Source organism: Triturus cristatus, chromosome 1_2 (genome assembly GCF_964204655.1).
Source record: "Triturus cristatus chromosome 1_2, aTriCri1.1, whole genome shotgun sequence".
Lineage (NCBI taxonomy): Eukaryota > Metazoa > Chordata > Amphibia > Caudata > Salamandridae > Triturus > Triturus cristatus.
Window position 1 is genome coordinate 971,233,318 of NC_140580.1, and position 20,941 is coordinate 971,254,258.

The 20,941-nt window shown below is 47.2% G+C and overlaps 1 protein-coding gene across 3 annotated transcripts in view; it reads left to right on the forward strand.

The window, feature by feature from the left end:
• FKBP15 (FKBP prolyl isomerase family member 15) overlaps nt 1-20,941 on the forward strand; it is a 371,570-nt gene that overhangs the window by 275,266 nt on the left and 75,363 nt on the right. For all 3 annotated transcript variants that reach the window (XM_085610375.1, XM_085610359.1, XM_085610368.1), the window contains exon 23: nt 4,916-5,068. In XM_085610375.1, coding sequence (XP_085466501.1) covers nt 4,916-5,068 — 153 coding nt within the window. The remainder of the gene's footprint in view (nt 1-4,915; nt 5,069-20,941) is intronic.

A 20,941-nucleotide genomic window follows, 5' to 3' on the forward strand; every position in this document is an offset into this window, starting at 1 on the left:
AGTACAGTGCCAAATAAGTACCACTATACATGCAGGGTTCCCCTGTGTGAATGAGTAGTGCATTTGGATATGTGCTTGGTAGTTCTTTGGCTAATTGACTCTGCCAGTGCCGTGGTCAGAAAGCCGTATACCAGCACTCTCGTGCATTCCACTTGTGCCATCAATTCTACCAGGGGAATATCCAAGGACAGAAGACTTGTCCGAGCAGCAGTGTACTCCGCACTAGTCATGAAATAAACATACGTTTATGCCACAGTTGCATCGCCTGCTCTAGTGGCAGCGCTGTGCTCTCTGCTATGATAGTGTGGGCCCTGAGCGCCGCGCTCACCTGTGGTCCAAAGCCGAGGGGCCAGTGGGTTGAAACTGTAACCAGTGGTAGCTGCTGCCACTAAAACGTGGTGGGCAGCGCGGAACGTTGTGGGAGGGGAGTAATGAAAAAAAAGAACTTACCTGCAGCTCCCGGACACCACCTCGATGCTCCTCTGCTCCAGCCGCCTCACATGCATGATTGAAGTGTTCAATTTTTAAGCCCCGGAAATCAGGCACTTGCACTTCACCTTGGCCTCCCTGGATCGCAAGTACTGAGGTAAGAGGTCTGTTTTGCAGTGCCGGGGAGGCTTCCGTAATTGGCAGCGAGCTATCTAGCGCGCCAAATGAAACAAAGTCATTGTTAGCATACCGCAAGGCACGCTCCTTAGTAGGTGTTTAATGTTTTTACTGTGTGCCAAAACGGACATGAGCTCCAATATCAACGGTTTATGATTTGGCAAGCTTATTTTAAAATGAGGCAGGATGATGACGCAGGAAAGAATGTGTTCGGCACCTGTTAGTTAACCAGCATTCTTATAGTGCACTGTAAACACCCACAGAACAACCCCTGGAAGCACAACCACCTGTAGAAAAGCACTCTCTGGAAAGCCTGCTGACTCCATGGCAGAAGTGCCCTGCATATACATTAAACGTAAATTGTACGTAGCATGGAGCTGGCTCCCTCGGCTTGGAGGAAGAGTGAGCGAGAAACCAGCAGCACCAAGACACTGCTTGCAGTGCATAATTCACATAAGGTGCAGCTTGCTGGCCGGATGCTAACATAAAACAATTTGTAGCCTATTGGGTGCCATCTGTGCCCGCGTGAGTGCCGGGGTCTGTCATTGATTACCAGAACTGCCGACGTCATGGAAACTAAAGACAGACAACGGGACTCATTTCAGAAACCGTGCAAATGGCACCCCCGCAAACTTGGCACCTGGTGCGGTAGCACCGGTCGCACCGCCATAAAGCTGGCACTGCTCCCTGTAGCAGATCATATGCAATACACACAGGTCAGACATTGGGTGACTAATAGCTTGTTGAAAGGCCTCATAGGTAAACCTTTAACATCATGTGAAAGGTTCTTACTGTCAAATGACAGTGGCATACAGTTGCTTACTGATAGATATATAATTTGCAGACACATTCAACCATGAAAGAGCAATCACCAGGCCAGCGATGGTGGGAAATTGAGCTAGGGCACACCCTCCCGGATAAAAATGGAAGCATATTTTCTATAGAGCATGTTACACAGCTGAATGTGTACAGAGCACAGAGAATATATATGACCAAGATATGGTCTTTTTGGTATTGCACCCCATCCTTTCGTTCCAGGTACCAATGGTACCCGGAACGAAAGGAGGCAATGCAGGGGCACTGGAACATTGCTTCACCTCCTTTGAAACTGCCCTAAGCTGACTCAATATTGGGTATCTATTCTAGATGACACTGATACAGTATTTGAGGTACATATCTAGTGCTCTCCTGCATACACTGTGCTACCCCAACAAGCAAACATACCCACTATTATCAGTGAAAGACATACAGATCGCTCTTGGGGTTCCTCTGGGCTGCTGGCAGATGAAAGGTGGCGATGAAGGTGTTAATGAGACCAAAATCGGAGGGGGTTCTGGCGGTTCCTGACCTTGAGACGCATTATTTGACGGCTCAACTGCAGTGGCTTACCCAAGCAGTGGCATTGGAATTTCGAGGACGTGATGAACATGAGAGAAGTCAGACCTCCGGACGGATACTCTCCCAAATAGTCTTATAAATGCCACTACGGCTTAAGTTCCTTTCCAATGCGTTCCGGACATTTCGGCTCTGTTGGAAAAGGAGTCAGAGGCGAGCACAGATCGTACACGCTTATGCTCCTGAGATCCCCTTAGCCATGTGTGCTGCACTACCACATGGCGGTAACTGGAGCGCGCTGACTGTTTAGAGGGAGAAGGGACCGTCTCTACTGGGGGACTTATACGAGGACCACACCTTCCTTCCCTTTGCTACATTGCAGGAACGGTATGACTTATCTTGCGGTGATTTTTTGCTCCATTCGGCACTCAATGCAGCCATTCAGAAACACTGGGGAGAGGGGTTGCTTGAACCACAGATATCAATGGCCTGCCAGTATGTAGTATCAGCAGCGGGAACCTTTAAAGCAGTCACCTGCCTTTATAGACGTATGACCCAAGAGGCACTGACTCAGTTAATGACATTACAACTAAAGTGGGAGGAGGACCTGGGTGATGAGATTCCTGAGAAAAGGTGGGCTGAATTAGTCGAACGGGCGTGGAAAAATTCTAAAAATGCCCACTTCCAACTGGTGCATTTTTTCCCTACACAGGGCATACCTTACCCCAGCCAAAAATAATAAATATTTTTATTCTAAATCGGCAATGTGCCCACGTTGTAATACGGAGGGGGCTGATTTTAGTCATATGATGTGGGATTCCCCTCAACTGGAGAATTATTGGGAAGAGGTAGTAACACTGCTGAATGAAATCACCGATAGAGACGTGGAACCCACTATAGGCCCTGCCTGCTGCACTGGTTCCCCCACACATCAAAGAATAAAGTCACTAGTTTTTGGACTTGGGCGTTCTCCTAGCTAAAAGAGACATTACAGCACATTGAAGTCAAAGAAGGGCCCAAGTGTTCAGAGATGGAAGACTGATTTACTCAAATGGGTGGAAAGCGAGGGAACTGTTAGATTACAGCTAGCTAAGTGTGCAAATAGTGAGAAAGCTCTAGAAGCAGCGCGGGCTTGGGAAACTTTAGTAGTATTGCTGAAAATAACAGATTCTGACTTGGACGAGGACCCTGTAGCTGTTGGATCTGCTGGTTCGACTTGATTAATCCCTAATCTATAGATTGAGGCATATGCCCTATGCAGTCATAAATCCTTCTGCGTCTGGCATAGAGGTATTCCCCTGATGTTTATTATGACCACTTTTACTGTATTTACTTGTACTGAACCTAGATGTGGATACAGCCATTGCTAAGTGTGACACACTGTGGAGGACGGTGGGATAAGAGGGAGGGCGAGAGTTTAGTTTAGTATTTTAATTGTGAGACAGGGTTATTTACTACAGTATTCTCTACGAATGCTTGGATGTAACTACTTTACTTGTTTAACGATGATTTTGCTGACACCTGGTACCATTGTGATTTGGAGTAGACCACTGTAAATGTCTGTTATGACTCTGTCACGACTCTGTCACTTGTATGCGGCTATATCAAACTTTTTTTACAGGAACACCTGCTTGCCTATATATTCTGCTGATGACTGTATTGTTATGTTTCGAGGAATCCAATAAAACGTTTGTTAAAAATAAATAAAAATATACAGATCGCTCTTGCACTAAGCGGAGCGGAACAAATGATTCTCTCTTTGTGGGCAACTGACCAAACTCCAGAGCATAAAAATTGGCTGTAGGAACTATGGAACTCTTTGTGCCTGGAGAATCTGGCCATGTCTCTTTGGACTACAAAGACAAGGAATTTAAGGAGATGTGAACTCCTTATATCACTTTTCTGTCCAGTGAATTTCGTGAACTAACATGCCCTATATACCTGAAGCTACTGTGCATGCTGGCTTAATTGACTGAGAGTCTATGGCAAACTAGATCTCCAGGTTAAGAGGGATTCATGGAGATTTTTTCTTAAGACGACTAAACACTGGATTATAGCTATGCAAAGGGGGAAATATCTAAATATATGGAGAGTTTTTTCTTCTTTCCTCTGTATAAGTGATGGGGCGGGAGTCAGTGGAAGGCTTAGGAATTTTTTTATTTTATCTGCTAACTGACCTTCAGTTTGTTGACTGACTTGTTTGTCTTTTGTTATGCATTGAAAGATGGAATTGATCTCTAATAATTTTCACTAGCAACTGAAGCTGATGGTCAACTCACTGCCTCCTCAATCACCCAACTACTGCACTGAGTTGGAAGTGCAAAATGGTGGGGTAAGACTAGACACAAGGGAAAAAACAAGGGGAAAGTGTTTTTGGTACTTAAAGTGCATTAGTCCCCTTTCACTTATCAATGGCATCTTCCCTTTGCTGTCTTAGTTTCAGCAAATTAGCTAAAATTCAGGTGGGAGGTGTAAAATGCTAGGAAGAATCCAAAAGCACACATGTGTCAAACATAGGAATTCATAGTAAGTTTGGAAGAAGACCATGCAAAGTGCAATGGTGTATGTTTGGCGTAGGGGTTTCTAATTACTTTTACTGAACGTTGTGTTTATCACTTCTCTTTGTGGCTGTAACTAAAAGGACTGTGCCCAATTTGAGTTTCAGATCTTGACATAATTTCAAAGCACACCGTAAAGAATTAGAGAATTACCTGATCATGACTGCCGCTAGCTTCTATGAACCCAACAAGTTACATTATCCAACCCTCTCCCTACCCCAATGTTTCCACTAAAGTGTCAGACCGGGAAAGGAAAACATATTTATATGCTTTTACTAGTGTTACCTTCATATCTTCTTTGGAAATTAGGTGTTGCACAAATCACGTCGAGAATTGTGGATTATCTGATATTCTACTTTATTTGCCAACAGGATGTTGGCAGCCTATGTTAAATCATCCCAATGTGTCCCTTGCAGGCATCCTTGTTGCAGGCAGAATTGGAATCCCAGTGGCAGTCAAAGTGTGATCGCATGCTGGCTTCGGCCAAGGAGCAACATATACGACAATACCAGGAGGTGTGTGAGCAGCGGGACTCACTGCAGCAGAGGTTTACTCAGCTAGAAGAAAAGGTATGCAGGAAATTTGATTTTGAAAGTTGACTATTGTCAGTTGGCCAACACTGTAGGCAACCTTGCCATGTTCGACGTACAAGTCAATGAGGCCAGTTAAAACTCTATCTCATCTAAAAAGCTTCAGAAGGTCATTTTTTGTAGTTTTTGTTTCTCCTTGATGCCACTTCAAAGCTCCTGAAAGCCTCCTGGAAAGAGAGGGAGAGGGCTCAGAGTAGAAACATGGAGACCTACGGTAGAATGGCTAGGGAATGAAAGAAAGAATGTGAAGCATAAAGGAGAAAGATAGATAGATAGATAGATAGATAGATAGATAGATAGATAGATAGTACAGTTTTGTTTTTTATCCGATAATCTTGAAATTAAAATTACAGCAAAGTGTAAACTTTTCCAGTGCAGACATCATGCACCCCCTTACACATGCATAAAAGAATAAAGCACTAGAAGTCTCAGACACTAAAGGTAAAGGGATTAATTTAGAGTTTAGACGACCGGATATTCCATCACAAATGGTCTTTCTCCAACCAGTTGTCCCCCGCCTCATTTAGAGTTGGTGGACCATCAGTATTCCAGTGAGAGAGCCCCTGGTGACTACAGGGATAGAACAAGCTGCAGGAGGCTTTTCCTGCAACTGCCTATCTGACCAGTAGCAGCTGACCCCTGAATTGAACCCTGCTGTTGGTCTCTGCCTTGACGCCCTGCGAGTCTCCAAGTGCTCATTTGGGGTTCTAGGGTCTTTAAACATGTACTTCTGTGGTAGATTAGGACTTAAAGGACTAAGGGAAAAGATCAAATCTTTTACCAGGATGAACCTAGTTACTGTATCGGACATGCTGCATTGCAGTTTGCCTCAAATTGTGCCAAGGTGCCAGTTTACCATTGCCTGTCCATGGCACTTTTTGTTTCGGAGTGCTATTCCTACTTAAACTTTAAATATTCACATCTTTGGGTTCTCTTATTGGATTTTTTCACAGTTTTGTGTCCTTTTGTTTAGTACATTTAATTCTATGTTTCTAATTTGGTTTGGGTTATTTAATGTTTTGCATATTGTCAAGAATTCCTGTCATGCGAGGGGAGGAAAACGGTAACCAGCGTAAACGGACTACATCTCCCAGGATGCTTAGCGGTTGAGAGGTTATGTAAACAGGAGAGCTGTTACATAACTCAAGGAAAACACGCCCTTATGTAAACAGGAGAGCTGTTACATAACTCAAGGGAAAACACGCCCTTATGTAAACAGGAGAGCTGTTACATAACTCAAAGAAAACACGCCCTATAAAGGGAGGAACCGGGAGGTACAAGGCTGTCGGATATTGTGTTTACACCGACGTACCTGCTTCGTGAAGAGCAGTGTTCCGGAGTGGTGCTCCAGTAAGGCAAGAACGGAGGTAGGTCGAGTCGTTACTCCCTGGGCCGTGTCTTGCCCCATCGTCACCTGTGAAGGACCCGGAAGCTCTACCGGTCAACCATTGAGCTTCGCTTTTTGACTCGGCTGAGTCAAAGCGCAGTGGCGCTTTTGCTGGTTGGAGTCGTAACTCCCAGCCCGACCAGAAATACAGGGACTGCCAGCTGTAACGCACACCAGGAGGTGTTTGCCGCGTTACAGACTCGGAAGTCCACAGGATCGATCGAGCGGCTGCTCTCGGTTCAGTCTTCTTGCTTTTGATTGGGGTATCGGTGACGCATCACCAGGAGGTGACTCCGCGTCCCGGTGCAGTCGGAGGAAGAGGTTGAGCGGCTGCTCCCTTCAGGTAGAGACCCCGGCTGGGTGTTTCCCTGACTCCTCGATTCTCCCCAACACTCGTCGTGCCCCTCACAGCCTACCGATTGGCATTGTCGGCCATTTCATTTCTGCCCTCTGTTGGCATACGCCGGGATCGGCGTATATGCAGAGGACGGTTAGGACCATCCGTGCTGTGGGCTGGTAACGTACTTAGCCTGGAGGATTCCAGTGACTATAACTTTTGTTTATTCGTTGTATTGTTTTTGCCTTCATTAAAATAACTAACCCTTCACAAGTGGTTGCGTCCTCATTATCGTGTCTGTTAAACGATCCTGAGACGTTCAGGGCGTTACAAAATATCCGACCGTAATAACACTAACTGTCTCCCGGTCGATAACAGACATGGCAACACTTGATGATGTGCTGGCTGCTTTAGCGACCGTGCAAGTTGAAGTGGCTGCCTCTAGGCAAGAAACAGCCGATGTAAAAGCCAGACTGGATGCTATCCAATTGGACCCGCTCACGCCCAGCACCTCCCTCACGAACCAGACCCCTGCGGTAGTAGTGGAAATGCCGGTAGCCATCCCCTTGGCAACACCAGAGAGGTACAGTGGGGATCCTAACACAGTGCAGGTATTCCTCACACAAGTGGCGCTACATTTATCGTGCAAACCAAAGGCGTTCCCCACGAGTCAGGCTCGTGTGGCTTTCCTTATTTCCTATTTGGCTGGAAACGCGGCACAATGGGCCGTACCTCTGGTGAGCAGGGACGACCCCATCTTATGTGATTGGGGTGCTTTTCGCGAGGAATTCCTGAAGGTATTCGACAGAAGGGCTGACTCGTACACGGCGGACCGTGAAATGCTTGAGTTGAGACAGGGATCCAACGACCTGGTGCAGTATCTCAACGCGTTCCGACGGCTAGTTGCGGAAACCAAGTGGCCTGTTGCTAAACAGACGGCGCTCTTCCATCACGGGCTGTGCGATGAGCTCAAAGACGCCGTGGCTCATATTGACCCTCAACCCAAGACATGTGAGGGCCTTATCAACCTGGTATTACGGCTGGAACATAGGCTGAGTGAAAGAAAAGGGGATCATGGGAGAAAAGGAAAATCCCTTCCATCCTATGTGACGGTGGGAAGTCCTGAAACTTCCACCGCATCCAAGGGAGAACCCATGGACATCGGCGCAATACGAGCGAGCCTCACAGCCACGGAGAAAGAGTCACGCCGTAAACAAGGATTGTGCCTATATTGTGGCAAAAAAGGCCACTACGTACGTGAATGCCCTGCCAAACCGAAGACGTCACGTTATCGGGCCAACCGGTCGGTAACAGCCGTGGTGGACATACCGGCGGAAAACTAGAGGACTCCCAGACCAAAGAAGGGGCATCTCGGAGTCACTCATCCATCCCTTCACTCTCCAACTCGGTCACTAAGGGACACCGACACCTGTTTCTCACGGTGCACGTGGGAGTGCATGACCAGTGGATACCCGTTGTGGCCATGGTGGATTCAGGGGCCACTGGCATGTTTATGGACCACAACGAGGCATGCAGGCTAGGGCTAGTGCTTCTTCCCAAAGCTGTACCCGAAGACGTCTATGCTGTAGACGGAAGGCGATTGGTGACGGGGCCCATCGGGCAGCACACGGGGGTCCTTCCGATGAGATATGGGAGGAACCATTTGGAACAAATCGATTGTAACATCATCCGAGCGCCCCAATATGGCGTCATATTGGGATTGCCGTGGCTACAGAAACACAACCCCTCTGTGGATTGGCCAACACATCGCGTCGAAATGACGTCACCGTATTGCATCCTGCATTGTGGAAAAAGAACGGAATCCCTTGACGCAGATGAGAGCGGGAGTCAGACGGTGGCTACAGCGGCAGAAAAAGATGTGGCTCTCCCCCAGGCTTATCACAGTTTTGAGGATGTATTTGATGAGGTGAAGGCGGAAGTGCTACCACCACATAGACAGTTTGACTGCCAGATCGACCTGGTGCCAGGGGCCAGCGTTCCCAGCGGCAGGCTGTATGCCCTGACGGAGCCTGAAAACGTGCATCTCCGGGGGTACCTGGATAAACTCCTCAAGCTAGGATTCATCCGCCCGTCCAAGTCTCCGGCCGCCTCGCCACTCTTCTTCATCCCGAAAGCTAATGGGGAGCTGAGAGCCTGTGTGGACTTTAGGGCATTGAATGCGATAACCATAAAGAATCGGTACCCCTTGCCTCTCATCAGTGTACTGCTGGAACAGGTCAAGAAAGCTCGTATCTACACCAAGTTGGATTTGAAAGGGGCATACCATCTGGTGCGCATGAGGGACGGAGACGAGTGGAAGACCGCCTTTAAGACCAGGTTCGGCCTTTTTGAGTACCTCGTCATGCCGTTCGGTCTGTGCAACGCCCCGGCAGCCTTTCAGTACTTTTTGAATGAGGTATTCAGAGAGGAGTTGGATATCTACGTGGTCGTATATATCGACGACATCCTCATCTACTCGTCCAGTGTGGAGGAGCACGTACACCACGTCAATGCTGTGCTCCAAAAGCTGAGGGAAAACAAGCTGTTTTGTAAACTCAGCAAGTGTGACTTCCACGTCACGTCCGTGGAATTCCTCGGAGTGATGCTGAGTCCAGAGGGACAGGAGATGGCAGAACGAAAGATCAAGGCGGTGAAAGAATGGCCGGTGCCCCAAAGCGTGAAGGACGTCCAAAGTTTCATTGGCTTCGCCAACTTTTACAGGCGGTTTATAGATGGATTTTCAGGATTGGTGGCCCCAATCACACAGCTACTGAGGAAGTCCAAGGAGTTTGTCTGGTCCCCTGAAGCGAACACAGCCTTTGAGGCCCTGAAAAGCGCCTTTGGTAAGGCGCCGGTGTTGGCTCACCCCGATCCGGATCTCCCCTACGTGGTGGAAGCGGACGCTTCGGATGTGGCGCTGGGGGCTATCTTGTCCCAACGCAACCACGACACAGGGGTGCTTCATCCCGTTGCGTACATGTCCCGCAAACTCAACGACGCCGAACGCAACTACCATATTGCGGAGAAGGAGCTTCTCGCAATCAAGGACGCCTTCACCGAATGGAGGCATTGGTTGATGGGGGCAAGACATGTGGTATCGGTGTACACGGACCATCGGAATCTACAGTTCATGACGGCCACAAGACACCTTTCTCCCAGGCAGCTGCGGTGGATGATCTTCTTTGCGGGGTTCAACTTCCGCATCACATATCGGCCGGGGACGGAAAACCGGAAGGCGGACGCCCTGTCCCGTCAATCTGCAGTTAAGGAACCATTGCCTGCGACCGAGCGTTCCATCATTTCCCCGAGGATGGTATTGGGGGTTATCCAACCGGATACTTTCCTGAGGGGAATAAAGAGAGGGATCAGGTCATTCGCATGGCGGAGGTGGCTCCTCAGTCACAGAGAATGGCAGCTGAAGGACGGGATACCCCTGAAGGGCAGGTGCCTGTTGATACCCACGCCTAGGCTAAGGAAACAAGCATTCATCTGGTGCCATGACTCTCCATGCGCAGGTCATTTGGGCTTTGAAAAAACGGTGGCTAGCATGGGACGGCATTTCTGGTGGCCAACCATGAGAGTGGATGTCAGGAGGTGGGGACAGGAGTGTCCTACGTGTGCTACCATGAAGGCCGACCATGGCCGAACCCAAGGGCTCTTACATCCACTTCCGACCCCGGATAGACCATGGGATAGCATATCACTGGACTTCGTGGTGGGCCTACCGGTAGACCAGGGGATGACGGCAATACTGGTGGTGGTGGATTACTTGACGAAAATGGGGCACTTCATCCCCTGCAAGAGAGTCCCTACGGCCGGGGAATTGGCGTCACTACTCCTAAAGAATGTGGTACGACTGCATGGATTACCTGGGGTGATCGTGTCGGACCGGGGGTCGCAGTTTACTGCGCAATTCTGGAAGACTTGGTGCACTGCGCTGCATGTTAAGACCGCCCTGTCCACCAGCTACCACCCTCAAACGGACGGCCAAACCGAGCGCCTGAACCAAACGCTCAAACAGTATCTGCGATGTTTTGTGGACCAGGGCAGGGAAGAATGGGTTGACTTGCTATGGGTTGCAGAGATAGCCTATAACAACGCCACTCACAGCTCCACACAGTCATCTCCGTTCTATAGCAACTATGGCCAACATCCCAGGTTCTTGCCATTTCTACATCCGTTCAGAGAGGACAGGATTCCCGCCACAGCGGACAGGGTGGCACACATAAAAGACACGTTGATGCGCTCAAGGGCTGTCCTAATAGAGGCCAAGAGACGATACAAGGCTGCGGCCGACAGGAAGAGAAGGCCCGGGCCACTGTACCGCACTGGAGACTACGTCTGGATATCCACAAGAAACATGAGGTTTCGAAAGAACAGTGTGTTCCATCCCAAGTACATGGGCCCCTATCGCATTACCAAGTGTATGGGTCCCGTGAACGTGAAGGTGTGCTTGCCCCAGTCATTGCGGATACACCCTGTCTTTCATGTATCATTGCTCAAACCAGCACCCTTCAAGCCGTCTGGGACACCTAGGCCGGTATGCGTGGAGTCGGAGGTGGAGTATGAAGTGTCGGGCATACGGGCGTCCAAATGGCGCAGGGGGAAGCTGTGGTACCTGGTTGCGTGGAAAGGCTATGGCCCGGAGGAGCAATCATGGGAACCGGCTGAAGGGGTTCATGCTCCGCGCTTGGTCTCCTTGTTCCATCGGCGTTTTCCTGCCAGCGCTGGACCCGTGGGGAGCCGCTGAGAGGGAGGATGTACTGTCAAGAATTCCTGTCATGCGAGGGGAGGAAAACGGTAACCAGCGTAAACGGACTACATCTCCCAGGATGCTTAGCGGTTGAGAGGTTATGTAAACAGGAGAGCTGTTACATAACTCAAGGAAAACACGCCCTTATGTAAACAGGAGAGCTGTTACATAACTCAAGGGAAAACACGCCCTTATGTAAACAGGAGAGCTGTTACATAACTCAAAGAAAACACGCCCTATAAAGGGAGGAACCGGGAGGTACAAGGCTGTCGGATATTGTGTTTACACCGACGTACCTGCTTTGTGAAGAGCAGTGTTCCGGAGTGGTGCTCCAGTAAGGCAAGAACGGAGGTAGGTCGAGTCGTTACTCCCTGGGCCGTGTCTTGCCCCATCGTCACCTGTGAAGGACCCGGAAGCTCTACCGGTCAACCATTGAGCTTCGCTTTTTGACTCGGCTGAGTCAAAGCGCAGTGGCGCTTTTGCTGGTTGGAGTCGTAACTCCCAGCCCGACCAGAAATACAGGGACTGCCAGCTGTAACGCACACCAGGAGGTGTTTGCCGCGTTACAGACTCGGAAGTCCACAGGATCGATCGAGCGGCTGCTCTCGGTTCAGTCTTCTTGCTTTTGATTGGGGTATCGGTGACGCATCACCAGGAGGTGACTCCGCGTCCCGGTGCAGTCGGAGGAAGAGGTTGAGCGGCTGCTCCCTTCAGGTAGAGACCCCGGCTGGGTGTTTCCCTGACTCCTCGATTCTCCCCAACACTCGTCGTGCCCCTCACAGCCTACCGATTGGCATTGTCGGCCATTTCATTTCTGCCCTCTGTTGGCATACGCCGGGATCGGCGTATATGCAGAGGACGGTTAGGACCATCCGTGCTGTGGGCTGGTAACGTACTTAGCCTGGAGGATTCCAGTGACTATAACTTTTGTTTATTCGTTGTATTGTTTTTGCCTTCATTAAAATAACTAACCCTTCACAAGTGGTTGCGTCCTCATTATCGTGTCTGTTAAACGATCCTGAGACGTTCAGGGCGTTACACATATTAACTTTATTAGTGTTACGGTATTGCATAAATGCTTTACACATAGGCCTACATTAAGGCTGTCTGCTCTGTGCCATTGTTCAGGTTAATTTTGTGTCTTTGAAGGTTTCCCCTGACAAGGGTTATGATTATCATTAAGTCAGCTTAATGACCCTTGGAGGTCCACTTCTTTGTCCTAGGTACAAGAGGGAGCGGTCTAGTCATCCAGGCCTCCTCTCAGCTCACAGAAAGCAGGTCCAGTCCTCTTCCATTCTTCATAAGGTCCAGGAGTGTTCTTAAGTAGGTGCCTAGAGGTGCCGCATTTATCCATGGCCTAGCTCTTGGGTGGGAATGACTCCTAGGCACGCCCTAACCAATGAGTTAAACGTTCCGGGGGTCAGCCCTAACCACTTTGGGCACGATGGTGAAAGTCGGGCTCTGGGGTGGTGCTTGGAGAGGGAAGTGTTATATGGTAATCCTAGTGTCCTCCCACATCTAGCACTAAAATCCAATTTGTAAAAGACATAGTACCAGTGCTTAATTTGTAAAATATTAAGTGCCAGGGCTCTGACCAGGAGGCCACTGCAGCCCACCCATCACCCTTGTAATCAATGCCAAAACAACTACTAACCATCTCTCTCGCATGTATATGCGACAGTTCAGATTATTCATGGTCCCCAAAGCTAAAGGAATGGCTGGGGAGGCAAGTATTAGCAATTTTAATGTATATTGTATTCCTAAACTACCGTTGTTCTGTTCATCTCTAAATTAGATGAGCAGCGCCACCATGTGGTGGATTGTTCTTTGTATAGTGTTGACAATTAGGTGCCGGTGCGGAGCACCAGAAACCAATTAAGTGCCGGTGCTTAGCACCGGACAGCCCCGGCTCAAATTAAGCACCGCATAGTACCCACAATAACCCCAGAGACAAAACGTTGCTTAGGCAAAAGCAGAGTCCTTTCACCAATTAGACAGTGGATACACAAGAATTAGCTTTTCATTCTGGTCCCTTCCTTTCAAGTAAGTCCCTAGTGTTATATGTAAAACTTAGAGACAGACAAAAGTAGGATCCTTCAGCAACCAGACAGTGAATGCACAAGAATTGTCTTGGCATCCTGATCTCGTTCTTTCAAGTGTAACACGTGGCTTTGCTGACCGGTCAAGTAAGATTTGACACTATGCTGACAAATTGAAACCCACAGCCCACATAATCTGGTGAGCTTAAAGGAGTCTGAGAGGTATTTCACACCTATTCAATGCTTATTACTGGCTGAGAGTTGGCAGAGAAATATACTAACATGACATAACAGGTAAAGAATAACTTGCGTAGTTACAAAAAATCTGACTTCAGCATTGAATTGGATTTTTGATAACTATTAAAAAGTTATTTTTCTAGCTCGTTCTATTCCTGAAATGCAGTATTGGACTTTAAAATTACTTCCTAGTGTTTCTGTATGGGCCAGCCAGCCTTCCTGCAGTGACAATAGCATTTGGGTGCTAGTCACTATAAGGACATGTTAACATTAAAATTGTGCTTGCCCCACATTTAAATACCATACACTCTGCCTTGTGGGCTGCAAAGCCCACATAGGGGAGACTTATTAATATTTAAAAGGGAGGGTTAAACTGTCAAAAGGGTTTATTTTGACAGGTCAAATTGTAGTTTTTACACTGCAACGGTCAGGCTACAATGGTAGGCCTGAAGCCATATTTGCACAGAGACTGTAGTGGATGGCATAATAGGTGCTGCAGTTCACTAGTGGCAGGTGAAAATCTGGGTGTCCACAATCTCCTGTGAGGTTTATTGCGACTCGGTATACTCTGGGCACTGGGATCAATTGAGGAATTGGCTCTGAACCTTTGGAGGTCGAACAGGTGCGATGTTCTTCTTGATGCCCTTGTTCATTCTCTTTACAACTAGAGGGCCGCATGCACATTGCGCCTCTGGAGCCAAGATAATTCTGACTGATAAGCCCTAGTAAGAGTGAAACCAGTCTTGAGTTCCGGTTCTCGGAGGACCTGACCTAGCAGTTAGGGTGGGACTGATCCCATTGGAGCATGGTCAACACTGGTTTGCACCTGGCTTGGTTCAAACTGAAGGTGGTATGTGTGCATAGTAATGATAGATTGGGATGTGGTCAAAGTAATTACCTGTGGCTGAGACTAATTTAATCATTCCATCCACCGCTTTTTTGTGTAGTTAAGTAGATTAATATGCACCACACCACCTCACCAGATGCAAGGTTGGACTAACACATGGATTTCCTAATTTCTCTTAATGTTTATTATGCCAAAGTGTGTTCCCTGTCCAGTCCACAGACTTTGCAACTACGCATGTATACTTACCCATGGAAAAGCCCAATCTAAAGTGGAGAATATGTCCCGGTGCAGTGTGGGCCTTAGTGTGGTGTCACATATCTACTTGAAACCAAAATCTCTTCTATGAATCAAAACAACGGTAACAAGCATTTATTTCCAACACTAGTGGGCTGGTTTGTGCACAGCATGTGAATCTACATAACCAGAGGCTGCCAACTGATTATTATAGTTAACTAAAGTTTTTCTTGCAATATATAACAATAAAGGACAGGTTACAGAATGAGAATTGCTATCTAGCAAGTAGAGCAGTTTGAATAACTCTTCGGTTAACAAGAAGACGTTCAAAAACAATGGTGGCCACAGCAGAGATCTGATGCATTGGCCTCGCACATACCATTGAGTATGCATTTTACCTGCTTTACTTGCTTTAAACTTGTAATCTTAAGCAAACATCCATCCCTTCCAAACCTGAAAGTAAAATGCACAGGACAGTGCCTTGAGGGAAATGCCCTAAAGACTACTGATGGAACAATGGACAGGGACAATAATTCTGGTATTAGTGTGTTGGGTTTTCAGAGAAAAAGAAATGTTGCATTATTGGCAAAAGATGCCCCATTCACCCACATAAACACACCTGTACCTTTTAATGTATTTTCTCGAGTTGTGCGGTATTGACACATCACAGCACCAACAAATTGAAAACAGCTTAAGTCTCAACAAGTTTAAGGTGGCACAACTGGCCATTTGCAAATATGGATAAAATTAGGCAAGCAATCTTAATATGACTTCCTGGTGCAGCCCTGTTAAAAATAATGTTTGAATAATGTTGTCACTTATTTGTGCTACATTACATCTATAAAAACACACACATGCAAAATTCAACAATACAAGTATGCACCGTGATCTCCCAACCTACATTTAAGCATTTTTCAACAACAAAAAAAAGGATTGTGATAATCAGAAAAAGTTCAGAAACTACTGCGGAAAGTGATATACATGCAAAAAAAGTCCCCCAAAAACAATTAGATTCTTGAAAAAAACATGTATAGCACCCAAGAACCAGACATTCCTGGTGGCAAGGGGTCTCTTCTGAGCGTGTGTGGTGCATTATTAATCTCAGTGGAAGAGCATTACCCTTACAATGCTCCTTCACACTTGCATCATGTAGCTCAAGGTAGTTTGTACAACTCTTTAAAACCTTTACTTATTTTTCGAATTTGTAAAGCGCAACACTTATCCCCTAGGGAATGTTACAGCACTAGGTAGCTACCCCTCCTGCCCATTAAGAGAACTTCACTTATAGAGAAATACATTAACTAAGGAAAAGCCAGGTTTTTAGTTTCTTCCTGAATCTACTGTGGTTATTAATAAGCTGGATGTCCAGAGGTAACACATTTCACTGGGCAGCAGCCAAATAAGAAAAGAATCGGACACCAGTTCTAACTCTCCTTATGCGTTTAGTTTTAGCAAGGGCTGTTACGCGATCTTGGGTCCGGAGTTGGAATATAAAATTAGACTCCATTTTGTAGGATCTCTGGTCATGAGTTATAAAAGGCTTTATGCACAGGGCATACAAGTTTGAAATTAGCTCTTTTGCACATAGGTAGCCAGTGTAAGGCTGCCACACAGGATAAAGCAGAGCTAAATCTGTCTATGTTACAGATTAATTTGGCGGCAGCGTTTTGGATTACCTGTAATCCCGTAAACAGGTAATCTGCCTTGAATACAAAGAGGGCATTGCTATAGTTCAGCCAACTCATTATAAGAGCCTTGGCTATTGTTTTGTGACAAGCTATTGGAATCCAATTGAACAGTCATCTCAAAAGCTTGAGGATGCTGTAGCATTTGCCACATGTATTTGTCATGATCTTACATAGAGAGATAATCATCAATGATGACCCCCTAATGTTTTGCCAACTTTTGTTTGGGGTGGGGGGGACAACTCCCCAGTGACGCCGGCTACTAGGAGGCATCCCAAAACAGATGTGTCCCATCGAATAGCAGGATCGCAGTTTTTTCTGCATTTAGTTTTAAGCAATGATTTGTCATCCAGCCTGCTACATCGTGGAGGCACTCAGGTAGTTTGCCTCTGGTCTCGTCAAGGATCTTTCCCAGTGAGTTAATCAGTTGGGTGTCGTCCGTGTAGAAAGCGACCTCAAAGCCTTCTTTTCTAACCATCTTTGGAAGTGGGGAGGCATATATATTAAACCAGGTAGAGCTCAATGAGGAGCCCTGGGAAACTCCACTATTAGATATAACAGGGCGAGATCTGCAGGTGCGCAGCTGTACTCTAGGCGTTTTGTCCGTTAGAAAATATCTCAGCCACCGAAGGGCATGTGAGCGTAAGCCCAAATCTTAGTGTGTTATTCAGCAAGGTGTGGGAGACAGTATTGAAGGCTGCAGGCAGGTCAAGAAGGATCAGGGCAGCGGACTTGCCCTGATCAACTACTGACCTCATATCATCCAGTTCTGCTAGCAACATTGTTTGCACGAAAACCCCTCTGAGAGGGATTCCAGTAACTTGTTATTTTCAGAAAAACTATTCAACTGGCTATTCACCAATTTTTCTAAAATTTACCATGAAGGGAAGGAGTGAAATGGGCCGATAATTGGAAAGGATGGACTTGTCAATACCAGGTTTCTTTATACAAGGGTAATAATACTGCTTCCTTCCAAATCTCTGGGTAGGTTGCCTCTTCAAGAGATTTATACAAAATTTTAGTAAAATGGGGACATAGTATATGGGCTAAACGAGAATGGATAAAATGGGAGCTGGGGGTCAAACGGGGTGCCGCATTTGACCTTCAACATCGGCTGTAGTTTCAGAAAATTGGTCTGAGACTCCCAGATGTATGTTAGTATCAGGGTGGAGATCTAAACAGGTCTGTGCATAGTCTTAAGACAATGGTTGGTTCTCAAAAGACAAATAGATGTTTTCTATTTTCTCTGTGAAACAAACCCCTAATTTCCTCACATAAAGCCTCTGTATGGAGAATTGATTGAGAAAGGCACGTGGGCTGGGCAAGCTCGGCCTTTCAGCTGACTAACAGAAAGATGCTACTTAGTTGTGAAGCTAACACTATGGCCATATTATGCCTGAATGTCTACTTTCACTTTGTGCTAACCTATATGATGTGCATGTTTCTGCGCCCTGGAAATGGTTAGCACCCTTTTGGTTAGCTGACTGCGCTCCAGAATAGATGTGCAGCCTGAATAAAATTTATTATATTTCTACGATGTGGTCAGTACAAGAATGTATAGTGAGTAGGATGTTCAGCAAGTGGGGTTGACCTCAGCTTGATGTTCTTGCTTTGAAAATTTGCGTTCCCCAATATGCATCTTTAATGTACAGGGAACAGGCCTGTCTGGGGATGCACAATCATATTATGTGATTTTTCCCCCCCCCATTTTTTTAATAACCAATTTTTATTAGGTGTAGTATTACAAAGCAGTATTCACCAATAATTCAGTAACATCATCACTTTTCATGTCCGGTCATAACATTGAGTATTCACAGTCATAATTAACTATATCGACAACCCGTGATATGCATACTACCCTCCCCATATCTTTCCATATTTTTGTGGGCAACCTATTGCTTTGTAAATTGGTTTCTCCTGGCATGAACACCAGTCAGATCCCATCCTCCAGATTGCCAGAGAAGGGGGATCTAGTCGCTTCCAAATTCGAGCAATGTCCCATTTGCCACAAAGGAGGTCACACCTATGAAGGCCTGTGCAGACCGTGTCTCCCACCACCCCCCAGTTTCCTTCAGGAGACCCAGCAGGGCCCTCAGAGGACCCAAGTCAATGTGGCGGCCCAGTGATCTCGCGTTCCACCTGTTTCAAAAGGATGATAGGGCCTGGCTGGACCAGATCATAAGGAAGAAGTCAGCGGCAGCTGGGATCCCTCGCACATGTCACCCGAGCCACAGGGCCCATCTACTGTAATAGTTGGGGGGTCAGATACGTCACGTGGCGATAGTTGATTTGAACAATAGTCAAATTCTCCTATCCAGCCCTCCTACCTGTGACGCAAAAGAAGAAAGTGATCTGGATTAATTAATTTTCAGGGACAGATTGATCACAGAGACCGCTCCCTTGCCCAATCTTCCCCTCAAGAGCTTGACTTCAAGAGGACTGTTTTCTAAGATCTGGGCATTCATTGAGCGGTGGACCAGCATTACATGACACAGCTGAAGGTACTGAAATAATTGTGTGTGGGAGAGGAATTATTGGTTTTGGAGGTTCTGAAAGGACAACAACACCCCCCCTCAGCAAACGTCCCCCAAGTAGATGATTCCTATCCTGTCCCTCCACGCGAACCCCAGAAGGCTCGATACCTGCTGGAGCCAGGTGGCCTGTCACAACGTTGTCATACCTGTAAGGTGACGATTCCAACAGATAAAGCATAGGGTCGTTCTCCAGCAAAGCAATGTCACCCGGTTACAGGAGGGAGTTGCCGCGTTATTAGATTACCATAAAGCAGGCCAAGAAGACCATCAAGGCCCATGAGGTGTAGTTCAAGGCTATACGTGGGATCATCCCGCCCCCCTGCAAACCACTCATTTATCGGGACTAGGTGTGCAGCAAGGGAATAAGCATATATATTGGTCATGCCAAGGCACTCATGGAATGGGGATTTTCGTTTGGAGACAAAGGCCACCTGGTTCTGCCGCCCACCCAGAAGAAGGCTGTCATTTTCGAAGTCAGTGATGGAAACCACGTCCGAGGGATCGAATGGGGGAAATTCATCAGATCGTAGAGATACTGAGGGACACACATCATTTTGAATATAGCGATGTGCCCCATCGGATTCAATGGCAGGTGCCCCCATTTCCACAATTACCTATCTAAACCGATGTGAGGGGTCGAAGTTGAGGAACCAGGCCAGATCTAGGAGACGGACATGAATTCCAAGATATTTGAAGGAGTGTCACAACATCAGTATCGCAGGGCACCGTGGTATCCCCGGCAACTATCCCGAAGAACGATTTGCAGACATTCATTCGCAAGCCGGAGGCCTCCTCATATAGGCAGAAGATTTCATGGCATCGGCATCTACGGCTTAAGGACTGAGGAAGAGCAGAACATCGTACACGTAGAGGGCAATTTGATCCTCAACACTTCCCTCGCATTGCCATCCATGAACCAGAGCATCTTGCCTTATCAGGCATGCCAGAGACTCTATGGCTAAGGGCAAAAAATAAGGGCAACCTTGATGAGTGTCTCTGCGAATCAGGAAAGGACACCATTGACCCAGAACTGGGCGATAGGGACGTTATACAGGAGACTTATAAGTTTATGAGAGGAGGTCCCGAAGTCAGCACATTGGAGCACAGCCTCCAGAGACCGCCATGAGACGGTGTAGAATGCCTACTGGAACTCAACAAAAAGGAGAGCTAGGGAGTGTTTCAGGCGGCTTGACTAAAAGAGGGCCAGTTGCACCCTCCGAATGCAATGTCGGGTATTTCTGCCCGGCATGAAGCCATACTGGTCCTGATGGATTAAGTAAGACAGTGGCCAGCTCAATCTAGTTACTAAGGCTTTTGCGAAGATCTTCATGTCCACATTAATAAGAGAAATCGGCCAGTAAGAGGGATAACTGTCCATGGGCTGGTCTGCTTTTGGTATAACCATGATGGTGGCATTGTCTAGATCTGGAGGAAAAGTGCCACGTTTCAGTATATAGGCCCAACAGTTCGGCTATCAGATGGATGTGATAGGGCTTAAAGAATTCAATGGGGAGCTCATCAGCACTGGAGGTCTTGCATCACTGGAGGTCGGTTATAGCCAAGTCCATCTCATCAGCCATTAGAGGTTGATCAAGTTCCAATGGCCAATGAGTCCGGAATAGAAGGCAGCAGGATATTCCGAAGGAGTGGGGATTCAACCTCATGTGGGGGTTCGGGAGCCCCATATAGAGGTTCTGGTAATATCCCTCAAAACCCTGTGCAATCGCAGGCATTCCTCACAGAGGGCACCAGAGGAGTCTTTAATGGCTGGCACTATCCTGCTGGTGACATCTTCGGTT